We start from the raw sequence: 22916 nt of genomic DNA on the forward strand, positions 1-22916 counted from the left end.
CTCATACTGTCACGGTAGGAAATCCTCTGTTTCCTCCGTGTCATGTGTGTGTGTATGTTTGTTTGTTCACTCACCTCTGCCATGTGCTCGTTTGATTAAGTGTTGTCACCTGTGTATGATTGTCTCGCTCCAGCTGATCCTCATCACCCATCAGCTACAAATACTCACCCAGTTCTCTCCCTGTTGTCAGATCCTCATTTCATGTTGCTGCAATCACTTGGATTATCGTCTCTCGTCGTCGTGTTGGATTTGTGTTCGTGTTGTCGTCTCCGTGTGAGTGTTTGGTTTGTTCCTGGTTCTATCCACTGGCCATCATCACACTCATCACCGACTTCACGATTTCAACACTCTTCACGCCACCGTAGACCTTCGATCACCATTGCCAACATCCTGGACTCAGTCATTCACTCTGTTGTTTCATTATATTTACCATCATTATTAATAAATCTGTGTTGATCGTCTGCGCTTGCCTCCTCCACTTTATTGTGTCATTACAGAAGGATCTGACCATCATGGAGGCAGCAGGCGATCGCTCCCCATCTCATCTAGAAGAGTTTTTACAGAGAGCTGTGGGTCGTATGGATCGCCAGGACAAGGCGATAGATGAGATGGGTCGAGCCTTCCAAGCAATGGTGACGAAGGTTTCCGAGCTCGCCCTTCAGGCTCAACAACAACATCCATCGCCACCCATTGCGCCCCCCACGCCACCCACACCGCCGATCGCCACCGGGGGTATTCCCCAGTCCGAACCACGCCTTCCGATTCCGGAGAAGTATGCGGGTGAGCCGAAATTTTGTCGATCATTTCTCTCTCATTGTTCTTTGCATTTCGCATTGCAGCCCCGCACGTTCACCACCGAGGAAGTGAAAGTGGCGTTCGTGCTCTCCTTGCTCACGGGGAAGGCTGCCCTCTGGGGGACGGCGGTGTGGGAGAACCACGACAGCTGCTGTACTTCGTTCCACGCCCTTTCGGAGGAGATGAAACGGGTCTTCGACCGCTCCGTCGCCGGGAGAGAGGCGGCCAGACTGTTAGCGGACCTACGGCAGGAAGAGAGGTCCGTATCTGATTACTCCATCGAGTTCCGCACCCTGGCGGCGGAGTGTAAGTGGAACGAAGAGGCGCAGTGGGATCATTTCCTGCATGGGTTGGCTGACCGCATCCAACAGGAGATTCGAGCTGTGGAACTTCCATCTTCACTCAATGGGTTAATCGATCTTACTATCCGTATTGACAACCGGCTAGACCAAGCCGCCAGACGGAGGGGGAGAACCACTCGCACAACCAGTCCCGAGGTTCAGCATCGGCGGCCAGAGGTTGCGGTCAGCCCACCTGGAGATCTGGAACCCATGCAGGTGGGGCGAGCTCGGCTCTCCCGGGAGGAGAGGAACAGGCGGAGATCCCATGGACTGTGTTTATACTGTGGCAGTCCAGAACATCACATCCAGCGCTGCCCAGTAAAAGATCAAGCCCGATAGTAAATCTGAGGCTACTATCGGGTGGGATCTCTGCCAGGAAGACCTCATCTACATCGACACTCCTTCCGGTGAGACTACGGTGGTCTACTCACACACTGGATCAGCACGCTTTGGTGGATTCTGGGGCCGAGGGCAGTTTCATGGACTTTAATTTCGCATGTAAGACCAAGATTCCTCTCACCTCTCTCAAACACCCCATTGCACCTTTTGCACTTGATGGACACAAGTTTCCAGTCATCACTCAGACCACCATTCCTGTTTCACTCATCACATCTGGTAACCATACGGAGAAGATTTCATTCCTCATCACAGACTCACCTCAGACTCCCATTGTTCTCGGTCACACTTGGCTCCATAAACACAACCCCAGGATCGATTGGCGTCTCGGATCTGTGGTTAGCTGGAGCGAGGAGTGTCATTTGTCTTGTCTTTTGTCTGCTGGTGTTAATGTTTCTGAGTCTGTGTTTCAGGGGGAAGCAGTGGATTTGACTAACGTGCCCGCGGAGTACCACGACCTGAAGGAGGTGTTCAGTAAGTCGCGGGCTGATTCTCTTCCTCCTCATCGTCCCTATGACTGTGCGATAGAGTTATTGCCAGGTACCTCTCCGCCTAAGGGCAAGTTATATTCCTTGTCTATTCCAGAGACGGCGGCCATGGAGAAATATATATCCAGTTCTCTAGCAAGGGGGTTCATTCGCCCTTCCTCTTCTCCAGCGGGGGCGGGGTTCTTTTTTGTGGGAAAGAAGGACGGATCTCTGCGACCTTGTATTGACTACCGAGGGTTGAACAACATAACGGTAAAGAATACTTATCCTTTGCCGCTTATGTCTTCAGCTTTTGAGAGGTTGCAGGGAGCGTCCGTTTTCACTAAATTGGACTTACGTAACGCTTATCATTTGGTCCGCATTAGGGAGGGGGACGAATGGAAGACTGCTTTTAACACCCCTCGTGGCCATTTTGAGTACTGCGTGATGCCTTTCGGTCTATCTAACTGGCCGGCAGTCTTCCAAGCACTCGTTAATGACGTGTTGCGAGACATGGTCGATCAGTTCATATATGTTTACCTGGATGACATATTGATTTTTTCTTCGTCTCTTCAGGAACACGTGCAACACGTACGACGAGTGCTTCTGCGGTTGCTAGAGAATGGATTGTTTGTCAAGGCGGAGAAATGCGTTTTTCATGCACAGTCTGTTTCTTTTCTAGGACACATCATTTCGACTGAGGGTGTTCGCATGGATCCTGAGAAGGTTAAGGCTGTGGTAGATTGGCCATCCCCAGAGCCTCGCAAGGCCCTGCAGAGATTTCTGGGGTTCGCCAATTTTTATCGGCGTTTCATTCGCAATTTCAGCCAACTAGCCACACCTCTGACCGCTTTGACCTCCCCTAGTTTGACGTTCAGGTGGTCAGACGCAGCTGAGGCTGCGTTTGCCAAACTGAAAAGCTGCTTTGTTTCAGCTCCTATTCTTGTCACCCCTGATCGCTCACGTCAATTCATAGTGGAGGTCGACGCATCAGAGGTGGGGGTAGGAGCAGTGTTATCCCAGCGCGCATCCTCAGACGGAAAGGTTCATCCTTGCGCGTATTATTCTCATCGTTTATCTCCTGCGGAAGTTAACTATGACATTGGCAATCGGGAGTTGTTGGCCGTCAAATTAGCACTGGAGGAGTGGCGTCACTGGCTTGAAGGGTCGGGTGTACCTTTCATTGTATGGACGGACCATAAGAATCTCGAATACATTAGAACTGCTAAAAGACTTAACTCCAGGCAGGCTCGGTGGGCATTGTTTTTCGGTCGTTTCGATTTTACACTTTCTTACCGGCCGGGTTCCAAAAACATCAAACCCGATGCTTTATCCCGTCTTTTTGAGCGTTCCGATCGTACTGCTACTCCCGAGCCCATTTTACCGGAGACCATCATTATCTCCGCGCTCAGATGGGAGGTCGAATCGAAGGTGTTGACTGCCTTAGAAGGGGTAACGCCCCCGGCTCGTTGCCCACCGAACCGTTTATTTGTGCCGGAGGGGTTACGGTCAGACGTTCTCCAGTGGGGTCATTGTTCCAGTGTTGCTTGTCACCCAGGGGTTAGTAGAACTAGATTTCTAGTCAAGCAACGATTTTGGTGGCCTGGTATGGCTCGTGATGTCCACGACTTCGTCTTGGCTTGCTCGGTTTGTGCTGTTGGTAAGACTTCCAATCGACCTCCAGATGGGTTACTCTTACCGCTGTCTGTCCCTTCGAGACCCTGGTCCCACATCTCGCTAGATTTTATTACCGCCCTCCCACCCTCCAAGGGTAATACGGTGATTTTAACCGTAGTGGACCGGTTCTCGAAGGCGGCGCATTTCATCCCCTTGCCCAAATTGCCATCAGCCAAGGAAACAGCGGTAGCTGTCATTGACCACGTCTTCCGTATACATGGCCTTACGACAGACGTGGTTTCTGACAGGGGTCCCCAATTTGTGTCCAAATTTTGGCGAGAGTTTTGTAAATTGTTAGGAGCGACTGTTAGTCTTTCTTCCGGGTTCCATCCCCAGAGCAATGGTCAAACCGAGCGAGCCAATCAGGATGTCGAAAGGGCATTGCGGTGTTTGGCATCCAACAATCCTTCATCCTGGTGTCAACAACTCTCAATTGTGGAGTACGCACACAATTCTCTGCCAGTGTCATCTACGGGCATGTCTCCATTTAAGTGTAGTTTAGGGTACCAACCACCTAATTTTGTTAGTACTGAATCCGAGGTGTCGGTCCCCTCCGCAAACGCACTAGTCCAGAGGTGTCACCGCACCTGGACCAGAGCTCGTAGAGCTCTACTCCAGGCAAGGTCGCGCACCAAGGCTAAGGCCGATCGCCACCGGTCGAAGCCTCCCCGTTACGTCGTCGGTCAAAGAGTGTGGCTTTCAACCCAGAACATTCCGATGCGTTCCGTTTCGAATAAGCTTGCGCCCAAATTTATTGGCCCGTTTTCTGTTACCAAAATCATTAATCCGGTAACAGTGCGTCTTGGCCTTCCTCCTGCGTACAGGAGGGTTCACCCCGTCTTTCATGTGTCCAAAATTAAACCGGTGATTTTTTCCCGTCTTAATCCGCCTGCCCCGGTTCCCCCCCCGCCTCGTATCGTTAATGGGGAAACCACGTATTCGGTCAATCGGATTCTGGACTCTAGACGGAGGGGACGCGGTTTTCAGTACTTGGTGGATTGGGAAGGTTACGGTCCGGAGGAGAGAAGGTGGGTTCCTGCTCGGGACATACTGGATCACCGCCTTATTGATGATTACAATCTTCAGGTAAAGCAGGCTGGGAACGCCAAGGGGCGTTCCTAGGGGAGGGGGTACTGTCACGGTAGGAAATCCTCTGTTTCCTCCGTGTCATGTGTGTGTGTTGTTTGTTTGTTCACTCACCTCTGCCATGTGCTCGTTTGATTAAGTGTTGTCACCTGTGTATGATTGTCTCGCTCCAGCTGATCCTCATCACCCATCAGCTACAAATACTCACCCAGTTCTCTCCCTGTTGTCAGATCCTCATTTCATGTTGCTGCAATCACTTGGATTATCGTCTCTCGTCGTCGTGTTGGATTTGTGTTCGTGTTGTCGTCTCCGTGTGAGTGTTTGGTTTGTTCCTGGTTCTATCCACTGGCCATCATCACACTCATCACCGACTTCACGATTTCAACACTCTTCACGCCACCGTAGACCTTCGATCACCATTGCCAACATCCTGGACTCAGTCATTCACTCTGTTGTTTCATTATATTTACCATCATTATTAATAAATCTGTGTTGATCGTCTGCGCTTGCCTCCTCCACTTTATTGTGTCATTACACATACTGCTTTATATGCCGCATTAAATGTGATTTAAAAACAGAAAGTGTAGATGCATTGTACAAAGGCAAATTATTTCAGAGTTTCAGGGCTGTTACTGTTAAGGCACGGTCACCTCTGCTCTTTAATCTTGCATTAGGGGAAACTAAAAGCAGTTGCCCAGAAGACATAAGTGCTCTGGATGGAGCATTTGGCTGTAATAGATCTGAAAGATATTTAGGATTAATGTTATTTAATGATTTATAAACTAAGATCTTGAAATCAATTCTAAAATTAACGGGCAACCAGTGAAGGGAAGCCAATATAGGTGTAATGTGTTCTCGCATGCGTGTCCCCATTAATAAGCGTGCATTCGCGTTTTGTACCCTCTGCAAACGCGTAAGAGATGCATCACCAATGCATACATATAGGCTATTACAGTAGTCCAGGCTGTAAAAATTGACTTTAGATAATTGCCTTAGCTAATAAAAACATGATTTAACTACCAAATTAATCTGTTTGTCAAGTCTCTTTACACTGGGCTATATATATATATATATATATATATATATATATATATATATATATATATATATATATAAAGAAAAGAAAATAGGTCCAAGAATGGAGCCCTGAGGGACTCCACATAAAAGAGATGCAGTAGAAGACACAAAAAGGTTGAAAAGCTGCTTAGGTGTTGCCAAGGATGTCTTTTTATATTTTATTTATATATTAATTTACTTTTTTTAGGTACTGTTTGTGGTCCAAACTTATTATCAGTGATTATAAATATGTTATTACTAGGGCTGCCAATCTAAATTTACCTTAATTTAATACTTTTCAAGTTTTTAATACTCTAATCAACATGGGTGTGGACAAATATAAATGCTTTATGCAAGTGTATGATTACACTGGCCTGTTTACATTTTCGACAGAACCATTAGCCATTGTTTTGTATATGAATTTTCCTTTCAGAAGACCCTTTCTTTCTCCATTTCTGTTTGCTGCTGCATCATTTGTGACCCGTGCTGGAAAAATTGAGTCGGAATGAGCAAATTTTCAAAAATGAATATTTAGACATTCTCTATTAAAAACCTTGAAAACGATGTATGATTTGTTGGAATATGACAAAAAATGACAGAGCCACACCTGTTTCAAGTTGACAGAGTCAGCAAAGTCAATTTTGAGAAAAATCCAAAAATTACCACACCCATTCGTTAAAATCAATAGATTTGGCATACACAAAGTCAAAAACAATATCATTATTATCGTTATTAACACGTTCATTTTGACAGCCCTAGTTATTACAGAATAATAATACACAGAATCAACATGTTATACATTGAATTTTGAAGGGAATTCTGTGAAATGTATGTTTTGTTACAGATTCTTACACATCAAGTTTACATGGTCACACTTTACAATAAGATTTTATTTGTGAACGTTAGTTATTCAATTAGCCTATACAATGAGCAATACATCTACAGCATTTTTTCATTTTAGTTAATATTAATTTTAGTATTTTCTAATACATTTTTTAAATCAAAAGTTGTAACTGTTAAGTTAATGTACAATGAACTCTCTTGTGAAGACACTCTTAGAACGAATGTGTTAAAAACAACACATTAGTGTTGATTCTGGGACAACACGCTAAATGCGTTGTCCCAGAATTCACCCATCTCTGTGTTATTAAGAAACAACACATTTTGTCTTACTTTTAACACAACTTGTGTTATATTTGAACACAAAATTAACACAAAATGACACATAATGTGTTAAAATTACACATAATGTGTTAAAAGCATAACGCACAAAGATGTGTAAAAAATTAACACATCCTTTCTAAGAGTGCATAAACAATCGTATTGGCATTAACAACTAACATTAAAGGCGCTCTAAGCGAATCTGTGTGACGTTACTTTTTGTTGATGTTTGAACTGTTTTCAAACAAACGGAGCATAGCTAACTCCTTCCCCTCCCTTCCATGCTTTCATGAACGCGCCCAACCCACACCCCCAAATCCTTCTTGTTGTTTATTGGCTGGAACACTTAGTTATCGTTTCTGGTGGTAGGTTTGGCCACTTTGTTTTAATTGCAGTTTGTGGAGCCTAGGCTGTCTACAGAGATCGAGTTTTTTACAGTTTGATCTACGGACAGGCAGCAAGCAGATAGTGAGGAGATGTCTGCTGTATGTAAAAAAAATGATGGTCTAAAACGCGTAAATATGCTAAGAGCACCTTTAACAAACAATAATAAATGCTGAAGAACTACTGATCATTGTTTTGTTAGCCAATGCATTAACTAATGTTAACATATACAACCTTATTGTACTGTAAGTGTTACAGTTTTACAACAAATCCTGTCCTAAGACCTGAAAGAGTGTCATGTGTAGCTTTAAAATGGAAAACGTGCAATGCAATAGACATGATTGGAAGAAAAAGAGGGAATACATTGCAAGCCAGATTTAAGCTCGTATAAGCAACAGTGTCAAAGCACATTCACGGACAAACAGACAACGACTCTGACTTCATTAGTTTAGTTTTAGCAACCATCTGACTTGTTTTATCGTATCTACTTTCACTTCTCAATATGAATTAGATTTTTACATCTCTGCTGCCAAAGTCGCGGCCACCGTTGTAAATCTCCTTCATTTCCCTTCTCTCTGGGCTGCACTTGACCCGAACTGCCTCAGCCCAAACTGTGCCAGGCACAATATTTCACCCACTCTGACGTAAGCTCAGTCACGGTTCCTAAAATTATATCTCAAAAGACTTCACTTTTATGATTTTGTTATTTATAAAATGCTTGTATTATGCTGGGCTATGCTGCCCTTTTTTATGAATTTTTAATGCTATGTTCTGTTATCACTTTAAAAGTGCTTCACTTTAGTACTAACCATTGACTTCAATCTGCGTTACTACATGAGTGCTCATGCACACTTTAACCTTGAGTTCTTGACCACTTGAATTTTATGCCATGTGTTATTTATGCCAGACAGATGCTTACAAAATTGGATTGCTAGTTCAAATGTTTCTTGATAGTGAGTTATCTAGATATTACTGTATGTACTAACCTGAAAAACTGTCCTTATCCATCGCCAGCAGGTCTCTGGCCTGATACAAGTAGCATCGCAAATGATACAGTGTCCCATCTGAGGAATCAAACAGTAGTGTGATATAAATTCCTTACTTTAAAATAAAAGTCAGAAAACTTGCCAAGACTTTGTAACTCATGATCAAAGAAGCAGGAAATGGTTGGGCGGTTGACACCAAATGTTGTCGTAACAGACTTATCATCATTCTTCTCATCAATAACGCTGCTCTGTTGACAAAAAGAAAAAACACTCTTTGAGACCAAAATGGGTGCATTACGTTCCTTCGACATCAATGTTAGACTCCAGATTTTGGCATCCGGACAGGACAAGGCATTCAAGTTGGATCAGATATCAAAATATTCTAACCAAAATGGTAAACAGAGAATGTGTTGATGATGACAGTTGTGGAAACGGCAACTGAATATACACCACAAACCACTGGCATGAGGTAGTTACATGTCACCACCCCAAGACACTGGCATATCATTTTGACACATACGAAATCCTGACCTTCTCCGAGAAAATTGCCTGATGATGTCTTTTCACCAAACTGAAACTGCTATGTCATTTGTGGCTCAATGTATTTACATAACCCAATACCCCCATACGGTCTGTGGAAATAAAGGCAAAGAAAAGCAAACGTGCCCTACAGAGTGCCCACTTAAGTAAGAACCGAATTTTAATTCAGTCAATTTCAATTTAGGTGTAACTAGATCTTGCCTTTGAATATCAAGAAGAAAGTAGGTACTGTATGTGATTAAGCCCAACTGTATATAGCTCCTCTGCTATTTTTGGCATGTTAGATCTGTAACTACATGCTCAAGAAACAATTACAGGAACACAACAAACAAATTTGTTCCCGTTTGTGTTTCTTAGGAATAATATGCTTCAAAAGCACATGAATGTGAAGAACATTAAAGAAGTTTTTCAAATGCGATCCAGAAATCTAGAGCTTTGGGCTGAAAAACGTGTAATGCAAATCAACAGAAAAGTTCATAACCACATTGCATTTCACATTGGTATGTCAAAGGCATAGCTTCATACAGCTGTCAGTATGCATTTATAGTCATTCTTTTGGCAAATGCTTTTATTCAAATGAACATATACAGTACAGCCATTTTTTCTGCTATGATTTCGGTAAATATATTGACTATTGAAGTATTATATATGAAGAGTTTCGTTGCAAAACGAGATAACTCATTTTTTTGGTTGTGCATTCCAATTAATATCAATTCAACAGCAGTTGGTTTGTTTTGATTTAAACCTTCATAACTTAAAAAATACAGCTAAGTAGCACCATAAATCAAAATAATTACATGATAACATAATAATAAACATGTTTTGACAAAAATGTTAAAAAATTGATTTATCTCGTTTTGCAACGAAACTCTTATTGAAATTGAAGTATTTTACCACAGCTCTTCTTTTTCAGTTTCAATAGAGGTAAAATAAACTTGCTCATTCACTAGCAAGATAAACATTAGTGATGATGATTTGATTAGTACAAGTTAATCAATATGCACTTTCCTTTCAAAGTCATTGGGTCTCTTTCATTAATGATTAATGATTGTGTTTTTCGTATTTATACACACACTTGAAGTTCTCACGAAAACTTTCCGTCTAATTCACAACACGTGTGTACGCACATGAATTTGTTCTTATATTTGAAGAGTTTGGTTCCAAAACGCGATAAACGCCATTTTTGAAAAAAATGAGTTACTGCCAAAATCAGTATTATACCAGGTCAGTAGTTAAAAGTAAATAATTAATTTTACGCAAAATCCAATATCCGCCGTGTTATTCTGTCATCTTTTCTCCCTTTTTTCCCAAAATGCGATAAACGCCACTGCTCCTTTTTTACAGAACGCAATAAATCCATTTCTGATATTACAGCCCACCAGTCACGCAATGTAAACAAACAATGGCGGACGCGCTGAGTCCACGGAGTCCTAGTTTCCTCATCTACTTTGTACTTCGTGATCAACAAACAAAACAAAATAATACTTTAATTGCATCGCTAAACCTGTGATGGTTTTCTGTGATGGGAAAGAAACGTAAGCCATCAGCATCTAATATTTTCCCTGAGAGGCACTCGGGTGCTTGTTCTCCCGACAGCATCAAGCTTCTCATGCTAACACATTGACCCCAGAGGATCTTATGAAAAACTTTCCATAATTTTACTCAAAGTCAACGAAAATCGAGCAGGACCAAAAACATTTTACAGCTGATCTCTGTGAAAGACGTTAAGCGGCGACGTCAAGTAACCGCAATGACAGTGTTCTTAATATGACAAAGTAAGTGTTTTGATTAATGACATTAATGTTTATATTTTTAATTAGTGTGTACAACTAGTCAACTAAATGAATATAACATGGCAAAGATGAATGCACATTTATATAGGCTATTGATTCAATAGATTTATAGCATTTTGAATAAAAACTTGTCATGGATTTATTGCATTTTGTGGAAAAAATAATCAGTTTTTATAATAAATCTTTGAAAATCAACTTATGGATTTGAATTTTTTATGTTTTTATAACCTAAAGATGCTATGTGAAAGTTTGTAACAGAAAATAGTTGTTTTCATCTTGTCACTTTCTTGGTATAGAAAACACGTTTTTACCAAAATTTGTCAAAATGGATTTATTGCGTTTTGGAACCAAACTCTTCATTTGTTCTTATGTTAGTAAATTTGGTGTGTTCTGCATGAGAGGCCGCGTCCAGGAGGTTGGGAATTTGCATAAAACACGCCCAAACCAGCTCCATATAAGGGTTTTTGCGCTGGTCCTCAGAAAATTTTAGAGCAGTTTGTCATAGAAGCAAAAGAGCTCGAAAAGAAATCCACGATCATATTTATTATCAGTAAAGTTCCGTTTTGCTTTGCATTTTTTATTTGGGAGGGTTTGCTGTCGCTGGACGAAGCCAGTGCTGTCCACCGACCGGCGAACATTAAATAAGTATTGAATGCGTTTACAAATATGACATTTAATTAATATGACAGAGAAGCGCATCTTGTCTTAAAATAAAACAGACAGGAGATCAAGTGATTGACGTTTGGACTTCTTATTACATCTACATGCCGTTTACATTAGGCATTAAGCAGATGCTTTCATATAGAGATTTAAAAAGTAAGGAAGGAATGTGTGACGATTTGTCATTATGTGCATCTTCTTTATATGTGTAGAAAAAAATAAGTAGGCTATAATAATGTATAATAATGTATAATATAATGTTTATAATAATAATAATATAGATCATGTATAATAATATATAATACAAAAAATACTATAATATAAAATATAATCGTGTACATTTTATATATCAACATTATTATAAACATTATAATTATACCATAGTATTTGATTATAGCGTATACGTGATTATTGCGTACGAGTGGTTTTAGGTTTTCTTAAATTTTTGCATAGACATTTTCATACGAAAGTTTTTGTTGAATCTCGATTTGTTTGTGAAAACATCCGTACACACATCTCACGCACAAATTTCTGCGTACGCATGTTTAATAAATGAGACCAAATGTTTTGCACAACATGCGCTCAGTTAACTACTGTTATGCTGCGTTCACACCAGCCGTGGTAGAGGCGTCAAGCACGAGTGATTTCAATGTTAAGTCAATGTAAAGACGCGTTGACGCGTGTCTGGAGGTCTAGCGGCACAAATGAGGCGTTCAGCGCGGCGCAGTAGACAAGATTCTGCCTCATTCGCGCATCTAGTTTGCAGGAATGACGCAAATTGAACGTTGCCACAGGAGAATCAGGAGCTTGCTCTAGTAGTGACGTGATTACAGGAAGTGAGGGAAGTGGCAGAAGCCCCTCTGATGACGCGAATTACCGAGTAATTGTCTCGATGACTAAGGGGCTAATCCCACCAAATGCGCTTTAAACGCTTGGAAACGCAAGGCGCGACGCATTTTTCATCAGCATGTGTGTTTCCTGGAAATCAAACCCACAACCTTTTGCGCTGTGACGCTATAGTCTACCAATTGAGCTACATAATAGACAGCTTTCTCGATATACTAGATTTACTGGATTAAATCAGAAAATGAATATTAGAGATGAAATGGTTGCCTCTGTATACTGTAGTGTAGGTGCCCTGATGTGGCAGAGTAAAGGGAATCCTCCACTTCAGCCTTTTAAGGCGCTGGTGGGACCTTTCAGCTGCAGACTCTCGTCAACCCTCAAATCGAAAGCCAATTTGGCTCACATGACAGCTCATGCCAGGAATAGATCTGTAACAGTGGACCCAGCGGACCAGACCAAAAGTAAAAACATAAACATACTATCTGGACCTTCTACATGTACCCTGTTTCATGTTCACTGCTCCATCTCTTTTTCCCTATAAATGATATCCCACGATGCCCTTATTTTACCAGGCTAATTTCACTTTGCTTGCCCAGTCACTCTCAGCACCTCCAATTCATCCAAGCTCAAAACCTTCCACACCCATTCTCCCCTCTGCCATGTCTCAATTCCGTCTCACCCTCATTTCATTCACTCGAACCACTTTCCTTTTCTAACATTACTTTATCAGCATTCTCTTTTGCAGTCTCTCTCCGTCTCACTTTTAATTTCCAGCCCAACATCTTTCGAAAAGTCAACCTTCATTACCAGTGAACACTCCAAGTCAAAGATGGCGGCCGGTCCCGTGTTTTCTAATGGCTCCATTCGACATCTCCAGCGCCGGCGACGGAAGGAGTCCGTTTTTTTCTGCTTGAGGTGAAACTTCCAGCCAAAGAGAGAGGTGTATTCCCAGCCCTCACGCTCAGACTCGTCTGGACGCTGCTGTTGGTGGACAAGCGTGCACACAGAAAAAAATGGTAACACTAATGTACATCTTCTATATGTGTTACAGACACAAAATTACCAATAGATGACATGAGGATCTTGACATTAGTGAGAAACAGATTAATGAAGAATTGAGGTGATTTAATAGAGTGAGAAACTAATCCCAGGTGAAAAGAAGTACACTTCCATGATGTACTTAAATTGCTTTATTTTCGTGCACTAATTTTGTACTTAATATAGGTGTCAGGACTCTGCCACAAGAGTCCGGTTTTATATTTATGTTTTATAGTGATGGCAGGGTTCTGACAGTCTCTTGTTTCATGTGGAGGCTCATGCCTTGTTTATTGTGGCATGTGCCTCTGGTGTCTCGTCTCTAGTCCCCGCCCCCCTTGTTCTCCCTGTTAATTATTCATTATTAGTTCATCCCTTGCACCTGTGTTGCCCTCGTTTAGTTCCCCTATTTAATCTCCTCTTGTCTCTTGTCTTGTGCTGGTTCATTGTGTTCATTCGTGCCATGTTGCTGTATGTCATGTTGTTCTTAAGTTTAGTTTTAGTCTTGTTAATCAAGTTGTGTCTGTATTTGGTATATCATGTTTAATGTTGAGTTTTGCCCCCTCGTGGGTTTTTTGTTTCATGTTTAAGGAAATAAATGTTCACTCCCCGATATCGTCTGCGCTTGGGTTCTCTTGTCCTCCGTCCTCAACCTTGACAATAGGCCTACTAAAAATTATTCTTCAGTACTCCTTAAGATAATCTATAAAACATCTAAGTGTACTTATTTGTGCTATTTTGAGTAACTGTGAATATGACCTTAAATGTGCTTTTAACCTACTGTCTCTACACTTAGAATAGGGTAAAATGTTTTTTTTTAAAGGTTCAACTCTCACCCCCTAAATGTGTTAGGATATAAATAAAAACATTTTAAATTGTTCCTACAATATCTAGAGGTTGCTCAAAGCCTTTGAATATTTCCGAAATCACATATTTTTACAAAAACTGTGCCATTTAAAAATGCACAACACACATAAAACTTGCTTCTTGGAGGGTAACTTTGTTCCAGTTATTTGAGTCTCTTCTGATCCGAGTAACCATATAGCGGACTTGCTTTGTGTTTCTTCAGCCATTGTCTCAGTGTATATTGTCTATGTGCTTCATTTACATTGAAGCTTTCTTGCTTTGAAAGACATATCACTATGTGATACTAAAACAGGAGTTTTAATAGCATGGAGCATGGTCAGATAAGTCCATAGCTGCCATAAGTATATATTATTAAACAATTATACATGCTATCACAAAGTATCACATAATACACAAATGTGTTCAACTTCAAAGGTCTTGAGCAACCTCGTAATATTAATTAATATTAAAATAATTTATTTATTCAAACATATTGGTGGGGTGAGAGCATGAACTTTTAAAAGTTGAAAAAGTAATAAAAAAAGAGTTTTTAAGTATATTAAGTACAAAATTAGTGTGTGAGCACTTTAAGTACATCATGGAAGTGTACTTCTTTTTCACCTGGGATGGGACAGTGTTTAGGATATTATTGAATCTGTGTTTAAAGATTGCCACCATGTGGAAAATTCAAGTCATTACACCCCACAAAGTATTTAGAAAGCCACACTTGCAAATATATGACTACCATTGCAATGGATATCATTGTATCAGTTAGTGTGGCTTTGATTTTAATGAAAAATATTACAAAAACACTTCAAAAGCTAAATATTTCACACAAATGTTAGTTAAAGTTAGATATAAGTGGCGGCTTTTGACTGCTCATCCGAGGGGCACAAATTCAAAATAAGTGTTCGGAGTGTCATGTGTGTTGCTTGTGTTTTCAAAATATGTGTTTGTTGTGTCATGTGAACCATGTGCATCACGTGTTTTGTCAAAATAAGTAAATAAGTGCCTGCTGCACACACGTCCAAACCGTTCATGACAAAAGATACGCTCACGTTCACAAAATACACGCAAGACACTCCCTTAACACTAAACTCTGATTATGCATGAGATTATACGAGTATATCTGGCAAATGCGAGCTTCTCTCTTATCATAAACCCTGCCTTTAGACGTGTCTGCAGCAGGCACTTATTTTGGCAAGACACGTAATGCACAAAGGATCACACATATTTTGAAATTACGAACCACACACTTGACAGGCTACATACATGTTGTGACGAACTTCGTATATAGTGCCCTCAAAAAGAGAAGTCACTGGCCGCCACTGGTATAACTACAAGTGCAAATTACTTCAGTCAAAATATAATATAATTTAAGTGTGCCTTAGTAGTCTACAAATTTTTGAGGCCACTTGAAATAATTCAGTGTAATGTACATGTAAACACTTTTTTTGCTTATTTACACATGAGGCTTATTCATTGTGCATTTATCTGTAAATCCTCCATTTGTCTGTCTTATGTACACTCAGATTAAACTGAATGAGCAAGCATTCTGCTTGTGCATCAAATAGCAAATTTGTTGATGCTCTTCAATGAAACACTGATAACCTTACTAACTTGTTCCTTATACCCAGAATGCAATGTTTTTTGCTCGAGCAGATCGAATGCTTTTATCTTTCTCTCTGTCACACAGAAACATACACATACCCACACGCACACCATCACACAGATGATGAACATTAAGCACGTTTGCGGCGGGACTCTAAAGTTTGACCCAGGTTGTCTTGCCAAATGGATTTGAGGTGTGGGATTGATTTCAGATTATTCTCAGATAGCATGATTAATTAGGTGTCATCTCAACCTCCATCTGCCTCTAACCAGATGCGTTCAGGGACAGGGGAAGACCTACTGAGAGTACACAGAGCTCTTTATATCACGCCATCCTGAGCTTTACCAGAATCCCCCAGAATTCAAAGGGAAATTCAGGCCAAGAGCTTTCATTTTTCATAACTTGCTCTCAATATGAAAATGTTATGAGTTGGACTGAAAACAAGCCGTGAGTGCTAACATCTTGCTAATGACTGGTAAAGTACTTTTCGAAGTGCCTCCATCTTCTGCATATCTCTACGGCGAAGTCGAACCCAACGTCGTCGGCGGTTGGTGTGGTACATCTTCTCGGATGGAACCCAAGACTTTGGCCGGCGGTCGGGGGGAAGGGTTATTCCATATTCCCAACCTATAGGTGAGACAGATCCAAGTGAAGATTTTCTGAAGCAGATTTACGGTGGAGACATTAGCTTTTGGATATACTGGCTTATGTGTTTAAGTTTCCCAACCTTGATCATCCACCGCACGCTTCAGATCCTCGCTCCACTCAATATCCTCCCAAACCCAACCTGAAGGACATTCGACCTCATCTTTGGGCACTGCTTTTTCTCCATTCTGCCCCACGTGGACACATAAAAAACAAAGGGTCAGTCCCTGTCAGTTGGCTTTATTGTAATGTAAAACATATCTCCTCCACATCTGTGGCATATTATTCAAGTAAAGTAAAGTGCTTTAAAAATAAAGCTGACTTATACTGTATATTACTCTCCACACTGTACAAGAAATAATAAGAATATTAATTTTGTTTTAACGTAATAACATACTGACCACATCTGTGTATCCCTCTGGCATGCCAATCCACTGTCCACCTGGCAACCGCATCTGATTTTCAAACACTTCCTCCAAAAAGCTTGTATGACCTGCATCGGCGTCATACAGCATTCTAGGATGAAAAAGTCATGATGTATAATGTTAAAAGGCGTTTAATGACACAAAATTTGTCTGGACTCTTTATCAGTATTATATTACTGTAATATGGTACTCACGTTTTCTCTGGACTGATGTACCAGTCTCCTGCCCAGCTCCATCCTGGAGAAGGTTTAAAGCTCTCCTTTGGCAGCTTAACTCTGCCCGTCACGTCACTGAACTTTGGGTAAGTCAGACCGGTTGTACCCCAGCTCCCCACTAGGGCCAATTTTGTCTGGTTCTCATACTATAGATAAAATAGATATTTTGATAAGAAGCCATTACAAAAATATTTCTACATTGGGATAAGCAGAAATGAGATTTCACAGAGTGTCCTGTTTTATTTATTTATTTATTCATTCATTCATTTTTTGGCAAACACATGAAACATTTCTGCATAACTTTATAATTAATGAATGATAATTACTTTGTTATAACTGAAATTAAACAGTACTGTAGGTTAACAATTGTTTGCGGTATAACTGTCCAACTTACCGTTTCAGCAAACACAGATAGTTTGCCCTCTGCGAACTCTTTGAAGGACTTGACATCAGCATTGAGTCCAAACCAAACTTTCACCCGGATCTGGGCTGGAATCTTACTGTCTCCTCCCTCATCCTGTGGATGCTGAACGCACATGACGAATAGATTCAGAGAGACTATTTATCAATACCTCAATTGATCCTGTTCCATTTGGCATTTGCATGGTATCATTAGCGTCTGCTTTGCCTCAGAATAGGATGTTTACCTTTAGGAAAACCGTCTGAAGTTGGCCACAGTGTTTACCACGGTAACCCTGGGAAAAGAGAACCTGGTGGGCAGGGATTCTGTGGTAGGCCACTCGTTTGTCTCCCTGTAGCATCCAGATTATTATATCTGGCAGACTGTTCTGGGGCTAAAAGAAAGAAATAAAGAAAGACAGTGAGGAAGAAAGAAAGAAAGAAAGAAAAATAAAGTACAATCAAAACGATTCTAGATTAAATATATTTCTATAGAAACACTGCTAAGAAGACTTTTTTGACTCAAACTCATGTCAACCCAAGGACCACATTGCAAAATGTTGGAGTACTGCAATAAAGAAACTTAAAAAGTGTTCTTCACAGCAATGCCATACAGTAGAAGAACAATTACTCTTTTTTAGCTTATAACTATTTCTATCTTACTGTATCTTTTTGTAGTCTGTAACCTTTCTCCACCACTTGAAAATTTACTTAACTTTTTTAAATCAACAGTTCACTTTTTCAACTAAGGAAATACATCACATACACATCGTAAAATGCACATGTGACAACGATCTTTTGAAACTTATATTTTTAACTTCGTCCACTTCACCTCCTCAGCGAGGTTGCGCAGCCTCAAGCTCCAGTCCTCAGCCTGCTCCAGAACTGCACTCAGCTCAGTCTCTGGACCATGTTTGAGCGCCAACGCACCCTGCACTATCTGCTGCATGTTGATCTTTCGCAGCTTCCTCAGAGCTTTATCCAGCGGAGTCACACAGGACCAGTTGTCCAGCTCAGGGAGTTCCTCGCTGCATTCACACAGAAGAAAGCATTAGTCATATTGTATTTGTTAAGCCTTCATAAACAACCGAGTCTATCAGAACCTGCAGTCTGCTATGACATCATCAAGCAACTGGACAACTCTCTGCTCCACTTCCTGTTCATCAGTTCTTCCTTTCAGCTGTAGCTGGACCTGCTCCAGGTTTGACTCCTATTTCACAAAGCGGAATATTACTGAGTCTTAATATATTCATGAGTTTTAATAGCAGTGTTTCATTCAAATAGAGAATAAAACATAGTAACAGTTTAAGGTTCTACTGGTAAAATGAACTAGCAGTAAACAACACTTCAAGTTTCAATTTGTTAAAAGTTAAAGTACATTCAATAAACAATACTAAACAACACTGCACTTCAATAAGTTGTTACAAGGTTACAACCATGTTAGCTAATGGTAGTGTTAATAATGAATGTGACCCTACAGTACTGTAAAGTGTTACCATTAACATTGCTTACCAGTCGGTCAACTATATTGAGCAGCATGTTTAAGGCCTCTATACGGGGACTAATATCCTCCCACTCTGAAGACAGGACCACCACAGGTTTCACATTTCCCCATGGCAGGTAGTAATAATGGCACCCTGTATAAACCAGTCCAAGTGATGTTAGAATTACTGTATAAATGCCATACACTGACTAACAGTCACTATTCATAACTAAATGTATTTGGTCATTCACATAATAATTAACTGGGATTTATGCTTTTTAATATAATATAATGAAATATGGCATTACAGCTATTTTGGTTATATCTGCTCCCAAGATATCATCTCTTAAATGAATAGTTTACCAAATTACGTTGACAATGTTGAATATAAATAGTTCTTCCATGTGTTGCGTTGAAATATGACAACTAGTCATGAGACTTGCAAGAACCAGTGAGATTTAGTGACAGCTGGGAAAATAAGTATTTGACACATCAGCATTTTTATCAGTAAGGGGATTTCTAAGTGGGCTATTGACACAAAATTTCCACCAGATGTAGCCATCAAGCCAAATATTGAATTCATAGAAGATCAGAACATTTAAGTATACAAGTTGAGTCATAATAAATAAAGTGAAATGACAGGGAATAAAATTGAACACATGAAGAGAACAAGGTGCAAAATGGCATAGAAAGCAAGGAGATCATCTAAAATCTGTCAGTATTGATAGAGAAACCCTGCCCCCTATCAGTACTATACTATACCATTGATATCAGCCACTTTAGTCCTAATTGATGGCCTTCAAAGGCTTCTCATTACCCAGGAGGCACACAGAAAAGACTTCATGATGGGTAAAAGCAAAGAACTCTCTCAAGATCTTTGTAATCTTATCGTTGAATGGGGGAATGGTTATAGGCGCACTGTGAGGGCCATTATCCGGAATTGGAAAGAGAAACACTTCACCGTAAACTGGCCACGATCAGGTGCTCAACGTAAGATCCCTGCCCGAGGAGTCCAAAGAATAATCAGGAGAGTTCTCCTTTAGCCAAGAACCCTTCACTCAGAACTTCAGGAAGACCTTGCATCACCAGGTACTGGTTTTTCAAAGAAAACTATAAGCAATGCACTGAACCGCCATGGCATTCATGCATGCTCACCACGCAAGACTCAATTGCTGAATAAAAGCATGTTGAGGCTCGTTTAAAGTTTGTGAAAGAGTATTTGGAGAAGCCTGTGGATTATTGGGAGACAATACTGGAGAAATGTACTGGGACATTCTGGATAAAAATCTGCTGCCATCTACCAGAAAGTTGAAAATTAAAAATGGGTGGACAAACACAAGGCCAAGGAAACAATGAAGTGGTTTCAAAGAAAGAAAATTAAGTTGCTTGAATGGCCCAGTCAATCACCTAAATCCCATAGAAAATCTATGGAGAGAACTGAAGATCAAAGTTCATAAAAGAGGCCCAAGGAACTTTCAAGATGTAAAGACCATTTTTGTGGAAGAATGGTCCAGAATCACTCTTGAGCAATGCAGACACTGCTCTCCATACAAGATGCGTCTAGAAGCTGTAATCACCAACAAAGGCTTTTCTACAAAGTATTAAATAAAATATGTTCAATACTTATTCCCTGTGTCATTTCACTTTATTTATTTATTATGACTCAACTTGTATACTTAAATGTTCTGATTTCTTTATGAATTCAATATTTGGCTTGATGTCTACATCTGGTGTACGTTTTGTGTCAATAGCCCACTTAGAAATCTCCTTACTGATAAAAATACTGATGTGTCAAATACTTATTTTCCTTGCTGTATATTGACTTCCTGTCAGATTTTAATTTGTCACAGTGTAGGTATTTTTTATGTATATGTGACGTATGGATTGCTAAATAAGCTTAAAATAGTAATCGATTTTCTCGCAAACAAATTGTTTAATTTCAGAAGGCATTTATTAACCAACTAGAGTCATTTGGATTTTTTGGAGCTTTGACATTTTAAGTCCCATATAGGAAGATAACACAATGGCATTTTATTAAATCTTTTTTTTATTGCGTTCGGCTGAAGAAAGGAAGTCATGTACATCTGGGAGAGCATGGGGGGAATAAATGATGAGAAAATGTTCGTATGTGGGTGAACCACTTCTTTAATAATTCTACTTTCTTCCATTTCTGAATAAACTGGGACATTTACTGACTTTTATTTTGCTGTTGAAAGAGCAAGAGGCTGTCACAAAGACTAGGGTAATATCTCAAAAAGTTTTTTTACTGATTCACCGTTTGCCAGAAACAATATCATAATATTAATCATAGGTGGTCTCTCACCGTCAAACACCGCCCTGCTGAACTGAGTGGTGGAAGCCAGAGGTAGACAGGTGTTGTCAAACTTGTTGCCATAGTTACCAATACTGACTTCAAACTGTATGGCATCATCCACATCCTGGAGAAGAGTGGCTGAGTAGAATGCAGCAAACAGAGAGTACTTCCTCTTCCGCATGAATTTCTATGGAACAACACACATAGAGGCTCTTCACTTTGAATTAACAGCTTGCATAAGTACAGGACTAATCCTGATCCCATTGTTTTTCATAAAAAAAGTGTGATTGATCTCTTACCTCCACTACCAGAAGGTCATCAGAGTGTATATCTCCAACCTTTTGGTCCACCTGTTCGGAGAGCTTTGTGATGAGTTCCAACAGCACACGCCCTCGATAAGCCACGCCCTCTCCCTACATCACAAAAAAAAACACAAAGCATCAGATGAATCCTTCAAAATATTAAAAACTTTTAGGGGCGGTTTCCCGGACAGGGCTTACCCTAGTTCCAGATTACAATGCATGTTTTAAAAACATCTTGCACTGACATTTCTTAACATACAGTATATCGATGGTAATGTTTGGTCTCAAGATGCACACCAGTATTGTTTTGGTAAGGTTTGTTTGTAAAAACTACTTAAATGTCATATTATAACTGAGGCCTTATCCTGGATTAATGTAAACCCTGTCCGGGAAACTGCTCCTTAGGTGTTTGTTTTTCATTTTAAGACATGCAAAGGTCTAGAATTTTCCAATGTATAGAAAAATCAATTGCAGAAAAGTCTAATGCTGTATTTTATTATGAAATGTCAACTGTAATGTTATTATTTGTTTTGTTTTTATATAGCACATCCCACCTTTCCATGGTTCAGTGTCTCATGTGGGTCTGAGAATGCTGTGAACTCTCTGAGGCTTCCATACATGTTGACATAACAGGGGCCAAAGGTTGGTAAGAAGCCTATATTGTCATCCACTTATAGTGACAGAAAAAACAGAACACCAAGAATTAGACAGACTGTTATCCAGCAACCATTTCTAACATTATGATCATTAAATTGAAAAAAAAAAAATAATAATAATAATGGTACTCTTTTACTTGTTGAGCAATTCGTTCTTACGGTAAATACCTTAACCAACACCCAGCCGAATGAAAGCTATACAGCTACTTACAATCTAAACCTTGTCTACATGCACTACAGACAAATACAATAAAGCCCAACTCTGAAACATGGTAAGAGATGTACAGGAAAGGAAACAGACAGATTTAAGATCAGAGAGACACACATACTGGTGTTGGAGATGGTCCTGGAAGAAAACTCATCTGAGTGCACAGAGAAATATACAATGTTTTGAGATACAGTAGTTAAAAGGTTGAAAGACAAGAAGACTGATGTGAGCAGTGTCTCGTGCATGCTTTTATTGACAGCCTTCTCTGTCCCCAATGTAGAGTTAGTTCAGACACCAAACTCACTCCATGCAGCCCAAAAATTGCTGACAAACAAATCCATTGTCTACACTTACAATCTACTAAAACTTTCTCTAACAATGCTCTCAAACACTAATTGTCATAAAAGCCATAACAAATCTTGATGTTAAACTCTTTGTAACTACTTCAAACACACAAGCTAACATCACATTTTCCACCACACAGTATCATTTTGTAGTTTCAATGCATAGCAAATATTAATGACATACTCCAATACTAACACTAAGTGCTAGAAACAAAGCCAGGACACCAAATACTTCACAAAAAAA

The 22916-nt window shown here is 40.2% G+C and overlaps 1 protein-coding gene across 9 annotated transcripts in view; it reads right to left on the reverse strand.

Annotated features, from left to right (window-relative positions):
- The window catches only part of dysf (dysferlin, limb girdle muscular dystrophy 2B (autosomal recessive)), a 111558-nt gene that overhangs the window by 60652 nt on the left and 27990 nt on the right, over window positions 1-22916 (reverse strand). For 5 of the 9 annotated variants that reach the window (XM_073859972.1, XM_073859967.1, XM_073859968.1 and 2 more), the window contains exons 17-32: window positions 22450-22482; window positions 22019-22134; window positions 21462-21575; window positions 21172-21349; window positions 18878-19002; window positions 18469-18575; window positions 18198-18393; window positions 17614-17760; window positions 17361-17492; window positions 16946-17112; window positions 16728-16842; window positions 16409-16514; window positions 16166-16308; window positions 12996-13169; window positions 8507-8597; window positions 8350-8424 (exon numbers count right to left, since the gene is read on the reverse strand). In XM_073859972.1, coding sequence (XP_073716073.1) covers window positions 8350-8424; window positions 8507-8597; window positions 12996-13169; window positions 16166-16308; window positions 16409-16514; window positions 16728-16842; window positions 16946-17112; window positions 17361-17492; window positions 17614-17760; window positions 18198-18393; window positions 18469-18575; window positions 18878-19002; window positions 21172-21349; window positions 21462-21575; window positions 22019-22134; window positions 22450-22482 — 2019 coding nt within the window. The remainder of the gene's footprint in view (window positions 1-8349; window positions 8425-8506; window positions 8598-12995; window positions 13170-16165; window positions 16309-16408; window positions 16515-16727; window positions 16843-16945; window positions 17113-17360; window positions 17493-17613; window positions 17761-18197; window positions 18394-18468; window positions 18576-18877; window positions 19003-21171; window positions 21350-21461; window positions 21576-22018; window positions 22135-22449; window positions 22483-22916) is intronic. The other 4 variants (XM_073859975.1, XM_073859974.1, XM_073859973.1 and 1 more) reach the window with 1 other exon arrangement.

This window comes from Misgurnus anguillicaudatus, chromosome 21, assembly GCF_027580225.2.
Source record: "Misgurnus anguillicaudatus chromosome 21, ASM2758022v2, whole genome shotgun sequence".
Taxonomy (NCBI): domain Eukaryota; kingdom Metazoa; phylum Chordata; class Actinopteri; order Cypriniformes; family Cobitidae; genus Misgurnus; species Misgurnus anguillicaudatus.